General features: G+C 40.5%; 2 protein-coding genes across 2 annotated transcripts; both read left to right on the top strand.

Moving 5' to 3' along the window:
• The first annotated feature begins 332 nt into the window (after positions 1–332).
• On the top strand, positions 333–1,664 carry uts1 (urotensin 1). Its single transcript, XM_083534839.1, has 2 exons — positions 333–733; positions 1,003–1,664. Exon 2 carries the CDS (start codon positions 1,024–1,026, stop codon positions 1,402–1,404), a length of 381 nt encoding a protein of 126 aa, XP_083390965.1. The 5' UTR covers positions 333–733; positions 1,003–1,023; the 3' UTR covers positions 1,405–1,664.
• Positions 1,665–7,860: 6,196 nt separating this feature from the next.
• LOC310722907 (uncharacterized protein) lies at positions 7,861–15,933 on the top strand. Its single transcript, XM_083535727.1, has 9 exons — positions 7,861–7,980; positions 12,165–12,308; positions 12,494–12,622; positions 13,192–13,243; positions 13,346–13,450; positions 14,532–14,894; positions 15,043–15,174; positions 15,281–15,483; positions 15,638–15,933. Exons 1-9 carry the CDS (start codon positions 7,959–7,961, stop codon positions 15,817–15,819), a joined length of 1,332 nt encoding a protein of 443 aa, XP_083391853.1. The 5' UTR covers positions 7,861–7,958; the 3' UTR covers positions 15,820–15,933.
• The last annotated feature ends 48 nt before the right edge of the window (positions 15,934–15,981 follow it).

The following is a 15,981-nucleotide window of genomic DNA, read 5'->3' as shown; positions in this document are numbered from 1 at the left end:
TTTATGTTGTCTGTAGTTTGAGATGATCATCCAGAGACTTTGGGAAAAGTAGTTATAACAGCATACATACAAAAGGGAAAGACATTGTGAACTGCACGTGTATATGACTGTCCGGTCCTTCTGACTGTATAGTTTTATCACGTGAAAATGGAACTTTATTGATCTTATTTTAAGAAGACGACCTCCTCTTGATTAAATGTAATAAATATTGACAATAATAATTGAAGAGGAATTAAGAAGACATGATCAACAGTGTGAGCAGTTTTATATTTAAGGGCCATGGCCAGCTCCCTCCCTTCCCCTCCCATCTCTCTCTCACACACTCACACTCACTCACACACACTCAGATTCATCAATAATGACGTTAAGAGATGCTCATCCTCGGCACAAACTTTCTACAGAATGAACAAATAGACGTTCAATTTTTTTGTGTTATTTTTCTGGGAAGTTCTTCACCCGTGTTGGTTTCTCCGAGGTCCTCCTGTGCCTAAGATCCACCTGGCCATCAGACAGGGCAGCTATATCCCTCCAGCTCGAGCTGCTCGTCTAATTTACAGGCAGTTTATGCATTTGCACTGACGTCAGTGAAGCTTTCTTGGATGTATATAACCATTGCGCAGAAACCGCAGCGTTTCCAAAAGCCACTGTGAAGGATCCGACTTTCTTTCTTTCTCTCTTTCTTTCCTGACTGCGACTTTTTCTGTAAGAACTTTTGAAGGAGAAATACAATAAAGTAAGAGTTTTTCTTTTTCCTTTCAAAATGTTTAAACCATTAATTATTTTATTTTTTAATATCAGTGTGTTTAAAAAATTTATGCACAATAAAATTGTGCATAATTTAGTGCAAAGGTGATTTTTTTTCATTATTATTATTATTATTATTATTATTATTATTTCCGCTATATACTAAAGCCTTAAGTGATGTATGTGCATGGATATGATAATTTCATTACACTGTCCTCTGTAATAATTCATTCTTTTTGTATGTTTCTTGAACCCCAGGGTGTGTCTGCTCTGTCCAGCATGAAGCCTGTCCCCTCTGTCTTGCTGATAGCGGCTGTGCTCTTCTTCACTCAGATTCCTCCGAGTTTATGTAGACCTCGGGATTTACACCTGCTGGATCGCCGTGATGACTTCAAGAACCGGCTTGAGGTGTTCCTCAGGTCGGGAGAGGGAGAGGCCGTGTCCTTCCTCGATGGCGGAGACAGTCGAGGACGTGCAACACTCCCCGTCCCGAACAGTCTGGAGGAACTGATGGGTCTCACCAAGAGGAACAACGATCCGCCCATATCGATCGATCTGACCTTCCATCTGCTGCGCAATATGATCGAAATGGCGCGGAACGAGAATCAGAGAGAACAGGCAGAACTGAACCGCAAATACCTGGACGAAATCGGGAAGTAAAAAAAAAGAGATAAAAAATCATCCCGACGCACTTTTCAGACCTCCGTTTGCGTTCTTGATTTTTTTTATTTTTTATTTTGCTAAAGCATTATTACTGCTTTACTGGAAACAATCATGACTTCTGCCCTCAGTGCTACATGGTTAAACCAAATGCCCACTGAGTGGAGACCCGACAGGAGGAGAACTGAACTCCATCCTACAGGAATCGAGGTGTGTGTTTCTCTAGTGCACGTGGGCTGCATAGGCAACAACCACCAGTGTACATGGAGTCAATAAATTTCACTTCTTAAGCTCTTTACCTGTGCTTTATTTGTAGCTTCTGCACACCTTCTTCCTCAACATCTAGTGGCTTAGAAAGCTTCATGAAATAAAGATGTTCTGGAGATCAATGATTAATGACTGCTGTAATGAATGTAGTGCACGTGCTCTCTGTTAAACCAGGCCACTTAGGAAAATGCCAATTTAATTGACACCGGTGATACCTGTTCCTGAGTGACTGGAGCTTACCACAGGCCAGTAACACACACACACACACACACACACACACACACACACACACACTTCATACAGTGTGTACAGAACTTTAGCCTGAGAGTTAAAAATTCACTACTATACTAAACATTGGCATCCTCCATATCACACACTTATAAACCATAGATAGATAGATTGATAGATTGATTGATTGATTGATTGATTGATTGATTTCCCGGAGGAAAACTAGAATGCATACAATATAACATAACAGTGCGATGTGTTGGTGTAATGGGGTGTAAAGATTAAATTACATTTATTTCCCTTAATTTACATGCATTTAATTAAATTCCTGATTAATGTAGCAGGGCAACTACTGGCAACAGCATATGAATGGATACGAGGAAACATATTTAATAGATATTTAAAAATAAATGAATTGGATATGAATTGGGGATAATTCAACTGTTGTCCAATGAGTTTATTTGAATATTTGCCTGGTATGAAGCAGTGCTCCAGCTCAGTAATGAGCCTTTGTAAAGTGTGAACACAGTCATGACCTCCTGTAGCACTTTTATTCAGCAGAGAAGAAGCCCCAGTTGGTCATGGAGTCGGTGCTGTTTACAGTATTAAATGGCTGTGTACTGTTTTCACCCCCACCACCTCAAAACTGTCCAAAAAAGCAGCTCAAGACCACACCAGCATTATTAATCAGTCTGTCAGGGTATTTAGCTTTTCCAGCTCTGATGCCACCTCTCCATGACCCTGCTGAGAAGTTGTTCACACTGGTAGTAGGCCTGCTAGAAACTCTAACATCTTGCTAAGTATTAATTTATATAAACTGAGTCTGTTTACCTTTTCACTTAACTTCACCTTTTTCTGTAATTTCTCTCAAGATTTTGTAACACTGCTAAATATTTGTATTGAAGTCAAAAAAGCTCCATTTATTGACCCTTACTCGCCACGTCACGTTGTGGGTGCTCAATCGGGGCTTAAGAACTGCGATGGCAAACGCTCTCGTACCCCGTGGGATTTCCGATTGATTCAGCGGCACGGCCAAACTCTCCTGAGCTCTCCTGTGGGTTCTTCATTAAGGTCGACAGCTCTGGTGACAAGGTCAGAGTCTGTAAGTCCAGGCACGAGCGCTCGCTTATACATCCCAGTTAAGACCACAGGGATTATTGTGTAATTAGTGTGCAGTGAGAAGGAGAACATACAGACAATGTTTCTAGAAACTCAAGCACAGAAGTACATTTTAGAATTATACATTTTTCTAGTTAGATATTTAGTCATTTTGAGTAAAACTGTATTATACTCATGGTATACACTATTCTATTGCATTGTATACAAATGTATCACTTTTTTTAATCAGATCCACGCATCAAAGCAGCTAAAAACCAAGTTTGAGTATCTGATTTGAACAGTAGTTGAGTATTTGACTCGTATTGAACGTCAGTTCAAAGATGCACTCGTCCTCAACACCAAGACACGTGTTACTGAAAATCCAAAACAAGTTGATTTGTGACGTTTTATTTTCTAAAACACAAATCAAATTGTTAAACTTAAAACTTTATTCACCATCAATACAAAAACTTTAACATGCCAGAATAAAACAAAGATTAAAAATCTTGAATTAAATAATACAATTACTGGATCATGTCACAAAGTAGAAAAAACATTTGTATAGACAAATAAAAATGACAGTAAATAATTTGAGATGAATTAAAAGCAAATATTCAGAGCTGACTGTGATGTAATGCAGCTCTCAGACTCAGACTGCGGCGATATTTTTATTCAAACTCAACAAAAGCTGGATCTCAAAATGTTTGAATTTATTTGAGCTCCTTTTGGACTGAAAATGAGGCCAGCGGTGATAAAAAGTGTCTCCCAGGCAGCAGATGCTGGTCGGAGAGTGTTGATGACGTCTTTAACAGAGCTGCACAATGTAAATAGTAACGTTCACTTTCAGTTAAAGTATATTGCAGTGAAAGGTTTCTTTTATCTTTAATACTTAGTAAAACTAGAAAAAGCCGCAAAAATGACTTACGTACAGTAACAAAGTGCATTTACTTCAAAACTTTACACCACTGGTAATGAACAAGCATATGTACATTTATAAGCATATTTTTATTGTTTACTGTTTAGAATAAGAATTTTTGAACATATCTTTCACGCTTTATATGATTAAAATCAGAAAATCAGGTTTATTGATTAGATTCCTGGATCCAACAGCTGGATTACATTCCATATTACATTCCTATTGTTATTCTTTGCCATCGAAACTTTAGCCTTAATTTACTGATTGATTCACTGAACAAATCTGAATGAATCATTTTGGTGAACAGAGAAAAGACTCACCAAGCACCAATTAAATCACGTGTAAAACAGAGCGTGCGCTCGACCCTGATTGGTGTTTCACCAGTTACGTTTTTATCCACATAAATAAAAATTTTCGCAAAATGTAGTCGAGTAAAAAGTACGATATTTGACTTGTAGTGAAGTTAAAGTCTCCAAATGGAAATACTTCAAATATGCAAAAAAGCTACTTAAATACATTTAATGAATTACATTTACTTCATTACTGTTTATCTCCAGATTCTCCTAAAGGCCAGCCCTGGCCTGCTGCTCTCACAGATGATCTCAGTCTGAAAGAAAACAAGACAAACTATGAGTGATTATTAAATTTTATTCTACAATGTGACTCTCAGCCCATCGTAGAGATCTGGAACTGTCAGTAGTCATGTCCGACTGAACTGCATTCATTTATTTGCTGTTGTAATCACTGACTCACCAAACACCTGTAAAGGTCACTGCAGCCACCTGTGTAGTCGCGAGCTGGCCTGGTGCCAAAGCAGCCACTCGTCCTCCATATCAGGTGAGGTTTTCATAGCGTTATGTCATCGGCGATGAAGCTAAGCGTCCCCCTCTCTCAGCAGAATTAGTCACGAGCACCAAACTTCTCCTAGTCGTGCAAATTAAGCTTTGGTGAAGCGATCACACATAACACACTGACATATGGTGTCCTCCATGCATGCTAATTCTCTGTGGTGAGTGATGCCAAAAATATTCCTCATCGTTCATCTGGAGTCTGCTGGACGGTGAGGAGAGGACGGAGAGTTTGCTGAAAAACAAAAACTCAAAGTAAAAGACCAAAGAAGCCAAGCTGTGATTCAGACACTACAGGGAGGTGATGAGTCAGATCTCAGGGTCAGCTGTGATCCAACAAGAAGACCTTGATTCGTGAAACAGCTCACAAGTCAACATAGGAGCACCGTATCAAGTGTATAATAAAGTAATGGAGTGTCGGTATTTCCAGGAACATTTTTATTCATCTGTGAAGACCAAATGTCCACGTAATGAAATGTTCCTGTGTGTTTAATTCCTGTGTCTTTTGAATAGCGGTGATAGTGGAGTAATGGGGAGGTGGTAACTTAATGGTAAAGAACTGGGACTTTGGACCTGAAGGTCATGAGGTTGTGAGTTTAAATCCCAGCCACACCAAACTGCCATTCCTGGGCCCCTGTGCAAGGCCCTTAACCCCATAGCTGTTCAGGATAAAGGTATCTGCTAAATGCTGTAAATGTAAATAATCAGTTACAATCTATTCACCAGATCAGAATAACGGGAGGTGGAAGCTCAGTGGTTTGGTCACAAGTTCAATCCCAGCACCAACAAGCTGCCACTGCTGGGCCCTTGAGCAAGGCCCTTAACAATCACCTACACAGTTTTAAGTGTAGAGGAAACTTGGGGTTTTAAAGGAAACTTCCAGCATGTTTCAGTAAGAACCCTGCTTCTGGCCTCAGAACTCAGAAACTCCAGGTCCAAAGGAAAGCAATCATCCACCTTTCAGTCCATGCAGCTGATCTTACAGTGTCCTGCTGACGCTCTCTGCTGGCTGCCACTGGTAAAGCACTTCCTGTTACAAACCTGCCAACCTAAACATGGATGTTTGTACCTTGGTGTCTGTAGATGTCTTCTCTTGTTTCATGTGGATCACAACACATTTGCATTTCATCCCTGTGGCCTGCTTTCTGTTAAATATGTTTCTATTGACCCAAATATGAAATGCCCAAAAGTTTGTGGACACCTGAGCATAAGATTGGTAGGTGCTTCTTCTTTATAAACTCTCTCTTTATGAGTCGCTCTTATAATGAGCTCCACACTTCTGGGACGATGTTCCACTAGATTTTGTGGGGATGTTGTTTCATTTCATTTCCAAAGATGCTCAATAGTTTTGAATTCTATAAGAGGTTAGTGAAGATCTTCCACACAGAAGATCTTCAACACATGTAAAGCATTTATTCATGGAGCTGGATTTGTGCACAGGTGCATCGTCATAGAACAGTTTCTAGTCTCCTAGGACAAGTGAGGGAAAAATTTCATGCTACAGCAAAATATCTGATAAAATGTTGTGCCTCCAAGTTTGTGCTAATGTGGAGGAGAAGAAGCACATACTGTCTGGCTGGAAACGTCTGGTGTCCCGATACTTTTAGGCATATAGAATAAGTCGTGTGTTTGATTTTAATATTATCCTATGAGGTGAATGTATGATGAGAGTTTGCTACCCCTGTGATTAAACAGTCTTTTCTAGTGCTTATGCATTTTTATCTCTGTGATCCCTTTAGGACATCCTACCAGATCCTGAGGACCAGGAGAAAAGACTGAGGAGGAGTTTATACACTGCAGAGTTTCATTATACTTTAATCAACTTGTGTATTTAAATATTTCTTTTAGATTTATAATTTGGTTTATTATATTGTATTACATAAACCAATTAGCCATAACATTATGAGCACCTGCCTAATTCTTTGCTGCTGAAACAGTCGTGACCCCATCAACAGCATGAACTTCTTCAGAACTTTGTGCTACAGGAGCTCGTCTGTTGGTTCGGACCACACGTACCAGCCTTCGCTCCACATGTGCATCAATGAGCCTCGTCCACGACCCTGTCGCCGGTTCACCACTGTTCCTTCCTTGGAGCACTTTTGATAGATTCTGACCACTGCAGAACAGGAACATCCCACAAGAGCTGCAGTTTTAGAGACGCTCTGGCCCAGTCGTCTAGACATCACAATTTGTCAAATCTATACGCTCACCCATATTGTGTTGTTGTTTGTTTTACATTATTTTTTAATTTCCTGCTTGCCTCTTTTTGGTTTAGATAGACGTGGTGTCCACTCAGAGATCTGGAGATCACTGGGTCTGGAGTATTAACTCCAACTTCCAGGAGCAGAATCGATCTGTTTCGGCATTCAGTTATCATTTTGTTTGTTTTTTGAGAGAAAATGAGAACATTATTTGATGTTTGATATTTGGTGAACTCTTTAGCAGTGGTCCATGTAGTGATTCATGTGTGACACTGTACAGAGCTTAGGTTGAGTTACAGTCAGTCCACAGCAGCGATCCATAGACCCTTACAACACTTGAAGCTTTTTCTAAACTAAATTTAAAAAATAACCAGAATCCGAGGAGGCGGTTGATGTTTCGGCATGAAAAATAAAACCAGAATGTATCCTGAAGTCCTGATTAAATCCCATTGAAAATATGAACAATTTTGATCTTTAAAAAAACCATCAGCGGAGCTTTCAGATAAATCCAGAGCTGCACATTTCCGAGTCGTCTGGATTTCCGAGTTGTCTGAATTGAAACAAAATCCAAGCTCGGTTTCCACCGTAGTGAAAAAAACCTGCAAGTCCCAAAAGGCTCTAACATCATCCAAAGTAATGATGCTGCGAAGAGCAATAAAGAAACATCTTGAACTTTTAAAGCTGAAGATTTCATTAGGATATTTATACATGTAGATTTTATTATCTTGATCTGTTTATTCCTGTAAATTTGATTAAATCAATAGGAAGAATGAAGCTACTCAAACATTAGGATCTGCATGAAGATGTATTAAATGTGTTGGAGTAAAGACTACGCCGTCTCTGCCTCTGATTGCGTCACAAACCACAAAATAAGGAAACGTTCTTTTACAAACATTTTTTTCTACACTGACGTATTTGGAGACGCTGCTTCCTCTTTCTGGAGGACTGACCAAGACCCGGAAGTAGTTTCCTGCCGTTACTTTTTAGACCGAAGAAATGTCTGAATGGATCGTCACAGGTAAAAAATACCATAAAGAACAAATTACAATAAGATCTACTGTAGAAAACTTTACAATCATATACGGTTTACTGTTTTATCCGCATTCAACATGCCGGCTTCTTGCTTCTTAGTCAAACCGGTAAACTTCTGAGTCAGAGGCGAGCGTGTTAACACGTGCAATGCAGGAAGGGAAGCCATAAATAGGAAACAATGTTGTATTAGGCAGTTACTTGTCATGACATTTTCACTTGTTTCATTTTCTTTTATGCGTCATTTATAGAGAGAGTAAATCACGGCGGAAACTTTTGGTCTCATTAGGAAAGTTCAGCTCGTCAGTCTCGTTAACCAGGAAACACCTTTTTTTTTACATTGGTTATTGCTGGTCTTCTAATATTATGTTGAAAATGTAAACAAATTATAATTTTATATATATATACACACACTGCATTCAGAAAGTATTCAGACTCTCTTCACTTTTTTCACTGTTGTTATGGTGCAGTCTGATACTACATTCATTTGAATAGACTTTTTTCCCAGTGGTGGATGAAGTACAAGAACCATGTATTCAAGTTAAAGTAGATTCACTCTGTAAAATGGCACAGTAAAAATTATCCTTTAAAATTTCACTTGAGTAAAAGTACAAAAGTTTTTGCCCTCAAATGTACTCAAATTACTGATTTATTACTATAATGTTCCTATTATTATTTTTATCACAAGATTCTTTAATTAAGCACCTCAGTTTATGTGTAAAGACTCGAATGTGACTCTCAGCACACTGATCTAATAATAGAATGATATTAATGACTAAAACACTAATATTTTTGTAGCCTTCCCTAAATCTGTGCCTCGCAACAATCCTGTCTCTGATCTCTGTAGGCCAGGGGTGTCAAACTCAGGCCCGCGGAGTAATTATTTTTGGCCCGCAAGATCATATTAAGTGTGTATTAATGCTAGTTAAGACTTTGAAGCCCAGAAATGCAGATTTGAACTGCTCAGTAATCCGTGTGTGGTTGACGTGGAAAGCACACCAACCAATCTCCAAATGGAGCTGATTGAACTCCAGTGTAGAGACAAGATCAAGTCAAAGTACGACTCTGTGTGTGCTGCACAGTTTCCATGTTTCCTCTCCGACACACTGCTCCAACTCCGTGCCCAAGCTGCTCAAACACTCTCTGTGTTCACCAGCACATATCTGTGTGTGTAACTGTTCTCTTTAATGAAGATGAACAAAACCCCACTCAGGAGTCTCACTGATGAACACCTTCACTCTATCCTGAGGATTTCCTCAGCTCAGAGCCTAAACCCCAGACATGATTCTCAGCTCAGAGTCTAAACCCAGACATGATGCTCAGCCCAGAGTCTAAACCCAGACATGATGCACAGCTCAGAGCCTAAACCCAGACATAATGCCAGGCTCAGAACCTAAACCCAGACATGATGCTTAGCTCAGAGCCTAAACACAGACATGATGCTCAGCTCAGAGTCTAAACCCAGACATGATGCTCAGCTCAGAGTCTATACCCAGACATGATGCTTAGCTCAGAGCCTAAACCCAGACATGATGCTCAGCTCAGAACCTAAACCCAGACATGATGCTCAGCTCAGAGTCTGAACCCAGACATGATGCTCAGTTTAGAGCCTAAACCCAGACATAATGCTCAGTTCAGAACCTAAACCCAGACATCATGCTCAGCTCAGAGCCTAAACCCAGACATGATGCTCAGCTCAGAGCCTAAACCCAGACATGATGCTCAGCTCAGAGTCTAAACCCAGACATGATGCTCAGCTCAGAGCCTAAACCCAGACATGATGCTCAGCTCAGAGTCTAAACCCAGACATGATGCTCAGCTCAGAACCTAAACCCAGACATGATGCTCAGCTCAGAACCTAAACCCAGACATGATGCTCAGCTCAGAGTCTAAACCCAGACATGATGCTCAGCTCAGAGCCTAAACCCAGACATGATGCTCAGCTCAGCTCAGAACCTAAACCCAGACATGATGCTCAGCTCAGCTCAGAACCTAAACCCAGACATGATGCTCAGTTTAGAGCCTAAACCCAGACATGATGCTCAGCTCAGAACCTAAACCCAGACATGATGCTCAGCTCAGAGCCTAAACCCAGACATGATGCTCAGCTCAGAGTCTAAACCCAGACATGATGCTCAGCTCAGAGTCTAAACCCAGTCATGATGCTCAGCTCAGAGCCTAAACCCAGACATGATGCTCAGCTCAGAGCCGAAACCCAGACATGATGCTCAGCTCAGAGTCTAAACCCAGACATGATGCTCAGCTCAGAACCTAAACCCAGACATGATGCTCAGCTCAGAGTCTAAACCCAGACATGATGCTCAGCTCAGAGCCTAAACCCAGACATGATGCTCAGCTCAGAGTCTAAACCCAGACATGATGCTCAGCTCAGAGTCTAAACCCAGACATGATGCTCAGCTCAGAGCCTAAACCCAGACATGATGCTCAGCTCAGAGTCTAAACCCAGACATGATGCTCAGCTCAGAACCTAAACCCAGACATGATGCTCAGCTCAGAACCTAAACCCAGACATGATGCTCAGCTCAGAGTCTAAACCTAGACATGATGCTCAGTTCAGAGCCTAAACCCAGACATGATGCTCAGCTCAGCTCAGAACCTAAACCCAGACATGATGCTCAGCTCAGAGCCGAAACCCAGACATGATGCTCAGCTCAGAGTCTAAACCCAGACATGATGCTCAGCTCAGAGCCTAAACCCAGACATGATGCTCAGCTCAGAGTCTAAACCCAGACATGATGCTCAGCTCAGAGCCTAAACCCAGACATGATGCTCAGCTCAGAGCCTAAACCCAGACATGATGCTCAGCTCAGAGTCTAAACCTAGACATGATGCTCAGCTCAGAGCCTAAACCCAGACATGATGCTCAGCTCAGAACCTAAACCCAGACATGATGCTCAGCTCAGAGCCTAAACCCAGACATGATGCACAGCTCAGAGTCTAAACCCAGACATGATGCTCAGCTCAGAGCCTAAACCCAGACATGATGCTCAGCTCAGAGCCTAAACCCAGACATGATGCTCAGCTCAGAGTCTAAACCCAGACATGATGCTCAGCTCAGAGCCTAAACCCAGACATGATGCTCAGCTCAGAGTCTAAACCCAGACATGATGCTCAGCTCAGAGTCTAAACCCAGACATGATGCTCAGCTCAGAGCCTAAACCCAGACATGATGCTCAGCTCAGAGTCTAAACCCAGACATGATGCTCAGCTCAGAGCCTAAACCCAGACATGATGCTCAGCTCAGAGCCTAAACCCAGACATGATGCTCAGCTCAGAGTCTAAACCCAGACATGATGCTCAGCTCAGAGTCTAAACCCAGACATGATGCTCAGCTCAGAGTCTAAACCCAGACATGATGCTCAGCTCAGAGCCTAAACCCAGACATGATGCTCAGCTCAGAGTCTAAACCCAGACATGATGCTCAGCTCAGAGCCTAAACCCAGACATGATGCACTTGCATCTAAAAAGAGATTCAGGAATCTGACTTTAACCAATCAGAGTAAATCAGTGTTGTAAACTGAGCTTGAATAAATGATGTCTTTATGCACTTTTTCTACTCTAAAGCATGGACTGTTAATGGTTGAATGAATGCTTTTTTTAATTGAAGGAAATAATTATTTTTGGTTGTTTTGTTGTTGCCCTGTGAAAAAAGGTTTTAGATTAAAAAGGAATTCGAAAGGCTACATAGAGAGAGAGAGAGAGAGAGAGAGAGAGAGAGAGAGAGAGAGAGAGAGACCTCATGACTTGGTTTTTGGTCTGATATGCACTGTGTGGGCTTCGAGAGAGAGAGAGAGGTGTGTGCCTTTCCAAATCATGTACAATATAACGTTGCAGAGAAACCTAAGCTGATCTGCTATGTCTGGCTCCTGGTATACACCTGACCTGTGCTGCTGGTGCTCCTGAAGGCCTCGCTCATTTCACGTGCCTCAGAATAGAGTCTTCTATAACCAGAGCTCTTTCAGGTTTCTCAGCAGGTGCTTCACTGAGGAGAGCAAATATGCCTAACTATAACCCTAACCCCAGACACACAAAGAGTTGAGGGACTGCTGCTGCTGTGGGTGAACCTTAGTGTTCAGAGTGTTGCAATGGCCCAGGATATTTCTGTATCAGCTAAACTCCTGTGACGTTATCTTCTTTTGTTTTACTCTGTAGGCATTTCTGAGACTGGAGAAGGAACAGGAGCCTGTCCATTATATTCAGAACCAACCAGTTTGATCTACATGTCTACAGCACAACCAGTGGAGGAGATGGAAGTGGATGACCCCTACTTCTGCTCTGTAGCCAAATCTAAGACTGGTATGGGACCAATTAACAGTGACATTTTTCATTTCTTACTTTGTACAAATAACTCGAAGAAGTAATAACAAGTATTAAAAAAGAGTTCTTCAAAACTATTTTGCCTTGAGACCAATTTGTATACATTTGTGTATGCAGGGAACATCCATGTAGCTTTCAATGTTGCTGTTTACTGTTTATTCTAGGCATTCCTGAGACTGGAGAAGGTACAGGAACCTGGCCTTTCAGTTTGAGCTGTGAGGACCCAAGACAGGCAGGAGAGGGCACGAAGGTGGATGATCTCTACTCCTGCTCTGTAGCCGAATCTGAGCCTGGTATGGGACCAATTAACAGAGAAATAATATATATTTATTTTTATATTTTTATAGGTCTTATTTTTGTGGACTCCAAATGTTCTCAATAAAATCGAGGTCAAGAGGAATGATTGGTGACACACCATGATCTTTGCTCTTTTTATGCCCATAGCAACCAAATAGTCAGTGGTGTTTTTTCAACGTGTGATGGTGCGGTTTCCTGCATGACAATCATTTGATTTCAGAAGGCACAATTCTTTTTTTTTTTTGTATACCAGGGCAGAAAATGGTCTGTTAGGAACTTTACATATCTTACAGATGTTATTTTGACAACATCAGGGATCCTAAAGAAACCTACCATTTTACTTCTCGATATTCCAGCCTGAATCATCTCTCCATGTTTTCTTTAAAAAACTGAAACCTAAATGTTTATATACAGAAGCTAATTTATGCTGCTGTAAATTTACAATTATATACACTTTTAATTATACAGAAATGATACAGAATACGCAGGTTGGAGCTGAACTGCATGATGATGACTGGCAGTAACTGATGCTTATAGGCTTAATGATGTATGTTTTTTATTTCAGATGTGGTTGGTCTTTTTCCAACCCCTTGGAGAGAAGTGTCCTGGACTGATACGTAAGTCACCGATATCATGGATTATAATATAATATAATATAATATAATATAATATAATATAATATAATATAATATAATATAATATAATATAATATACAACAGGTTACTGGAAACTGGGCTACTGTTAGACAAAGGAGGAGGAGAAGGAGAGGAGAAAGATGTCTACAGAGACAACAGGGAAAGCAGAAGTGAAGGAGAGGGGAAAAGGTAAGTGGAAAGAGTGGGTTTACACATTGGAGGTGGGTTTAAACGGTTCTACAATGGTGGAGAGTACAGAACGAGTTTAGTGTAGGTAAAGAGAATTTCAGATAGGGTGATTAACATGAACCTGGAAATTGAAGGGGGATGTTATATGTCTCAAATGGAAGAAATGTGGCACAACCAGGACTCCTCCATGGGCTGGTTGCCCAGCCAAACTGAGCAATCAGGAGGAAGGGCATTAGTGAGAGAGCCACCAAGAACCTGATGGTCACTAGATGAAAGCTCTCTGACTATGTGGAACAAGATTTTTTTGGTCTGATGAATCCAAGATTTATCGGTTTGGCCTCAATTCTAAATGTTATGTCTGGAGGAACCCAGGCACCACTTATCTTTTGCCTAAAACCATTGAAGCATGGTGGTGGCAGCAACATGCTGTGGGTTTTTTCTTTTCTGTGCAGGGAATGGGAGACTGGTCAGGGTTGAGGAAAAGCTGAATCGAGTAATCAATAAACACCTGTTCCACAGCACTCAGGACCTCAGTCTGGGCCAAAGTTTCACCTTCCTACATGATGACTACCCTAAACACACAGTCAAGTCAACACAGGAGTGGATTAGAACCGACACTGTTAAGGTCCTAGAATGGCACAGCCAGAGCCCTGACCTCTGGAGATACCTGAAAATGGCTTCCATCGATTCTCCCCATCCAACCTGCTCCAGCTTGAGAGCATTTGTTGGGCAGAAATTCTTTAATCCAGGCAGATTTGAGGCTGTAATTGCTGCCAAAGGTACTTAAATTAAGTACTGAGCAGAGGGTCTGAATACATATAGACGTGATATTTCCAGACATTTCTACAATTCTGTTTTTATTGTCATTATGGGTACTAACAGTAGATTTATGAGAAAAGAATTGTAGTATCAGGCTGCAAATTGAGAAAAGTGAAGGATGTCTGAATACTTTCTAAACACTCTGTGTGTGTGTGTGTGTGTGTGTGTGTGTGTGTGTGTGTGTGTGTGTGTGTGTGTGTGTGTGTATATATATATACATATACACACATTTATTATTCCTTTTTTTTTATTTTGGTTCTAGGCGACTGCAGTTGCTGATAGAAAATCCCTTTCCTTACATCAAAAGTGGAGGCCCTGCTGAATTATGCCGGTTTACCAATACATGTGTGGTAGACTCATTGCTAGCTGCTCTCCATACAACATCCATCATATCTTCTGATTTAGAAGATCTTTTTAATAAAAATAACTTTTTTAAACAGGTCATGTCGCTGTTAAACAACAAATTCTACATTAAGGCTCGAAAGGTTTTTGTAGAAGAGCTGAATCCTGGTAAATGTAACCTTTATGGCAACGTTAGTGATTATTTCCCTCTCCTTCGTAAACTGGTTTACTTCGATCAGAAACATCTCCCAAAGAACAGTTCCATCTACAACACAATACTCAGGTAAGTATAAGTTCAGCTACGTCAAGCAATCCTCTCTGTCATTTTATAGAGAACACAACATATAATGAAGAATGTTCATTTCAAATCATGTAAAAAGATCAATATGTATATATTTTAGCATGTGTGTCATCTCTCTTCCTGCATGTAGACCACTTAAGAATAGGATTGAAGTGATAGTTGTAGGCGAGACGTCTGATCCAGCTCTATTTCTGGTCCATAATGCAGTCCAGGGGATTCTGAATACCGAGCTGCCAAGAGATGTTATGGATGAGAAGAACAGGTAACTGTACAAATGCATTAAAAATCATATTACAGCAAAACTACATTCTAAAACTAAAATGTACCTGTTTATATGAGATTCATTACATTCTGTATCTTTCTTTAAGGATCTTCTTGCTACAGTTTTTATTAATCGGGAAAGATGAACACATGACCATGTGCTTTCACTCATCTGAAAACACGTGGTATTTATACGACAATGATCCAACAAAGCCTTCGTTCCAGCCTTTTCTCCTGGAGAGTCTTCAAAACTTCATAATATGTTTGGCCGGATACATCACCCGAGTGAAAGAATATAAACCTTTTAAGAGTTGAGTTTTTAATCTCATATTGAGTTTTTCTTTTCTCATCTATTATACCTGTGTTTATGTATAATGGCATTCATGTCCAGGACCACCCACTTCATCCTTTACTGTCGCTCCTCTAATATCCTGTGACTTTCCTTCATTTCTTTCACTCTGTAGGCATTACCGAGTCTGGAGAAGACGTTGGAACTCGACCTTTCTATTCAGATACAAGCAGTTCCAGCTGTATGGGTCCAGGACAGCCTGTGGAGGACTGGGAAATGGAGGACTTGTGCTCTTGCTCTTTAGCTGTTCCTGAGTCTGGAGAAGCACCAATCAACAGTGAAATAGTCTACTCTTAATCACTTACTTTGTACAAATAACTTGCAGGTGTAGAAAAAGGTGTAATATGGATTGAAAGATCTTGGACTTCACAGAGAATCACTTGCAATGAATAATTTAATGTGTTTAAAATTGTGTATTTATAATGTTTATTTTTTAATAATGTATTTTTTTTTCTAAAA

Source organism: Silurus aristotelis (assembly GCF_946808225.1).
Source record: "Silurus aristotelis genome assembly, chromosome: 29".
NCBI classification, from domain to species: Eukaryota; Metazoa; Chordata; class Actinopteri; order Siluriformes; family Siluridae; genus Silurus; species Silurus aristotelis.
Note: the sequence above shows the minus strand (reverse complement) of the source record. Positions and strands in the feature narration are given on the sequence as shown.

Bases quoted from the DNA above. Each gene is read 5' to 3' on its own strand.
- uts1 (XM_083534839.1), top strand. From the start codon at position 1,024: ATGAAGCCTGTCCCCTCTGTCTTGCTGATAGCGGCTGTGCTCTTCTTC.
- LOC310722907 (XM_083535727.1), top strand. From the start codon at position 7,959: ATGTCTGAATGGATCGTCACAG. The intron at 12,623-13,191 runs GTATGGGACCAA...TTTTTATTTCAG, and splicing joins TGTAGCCGAATCTGAGCCTG to ATGTGGTTGGTCTTTTTCCA. The intron at 15,484-15,637 runs GTTGAGTTTTTA...TTCACTCTGTAG, and splicing joins AGAATATAAACCTTTTAAGA to GCATTACCGAGTCTGGAGAA.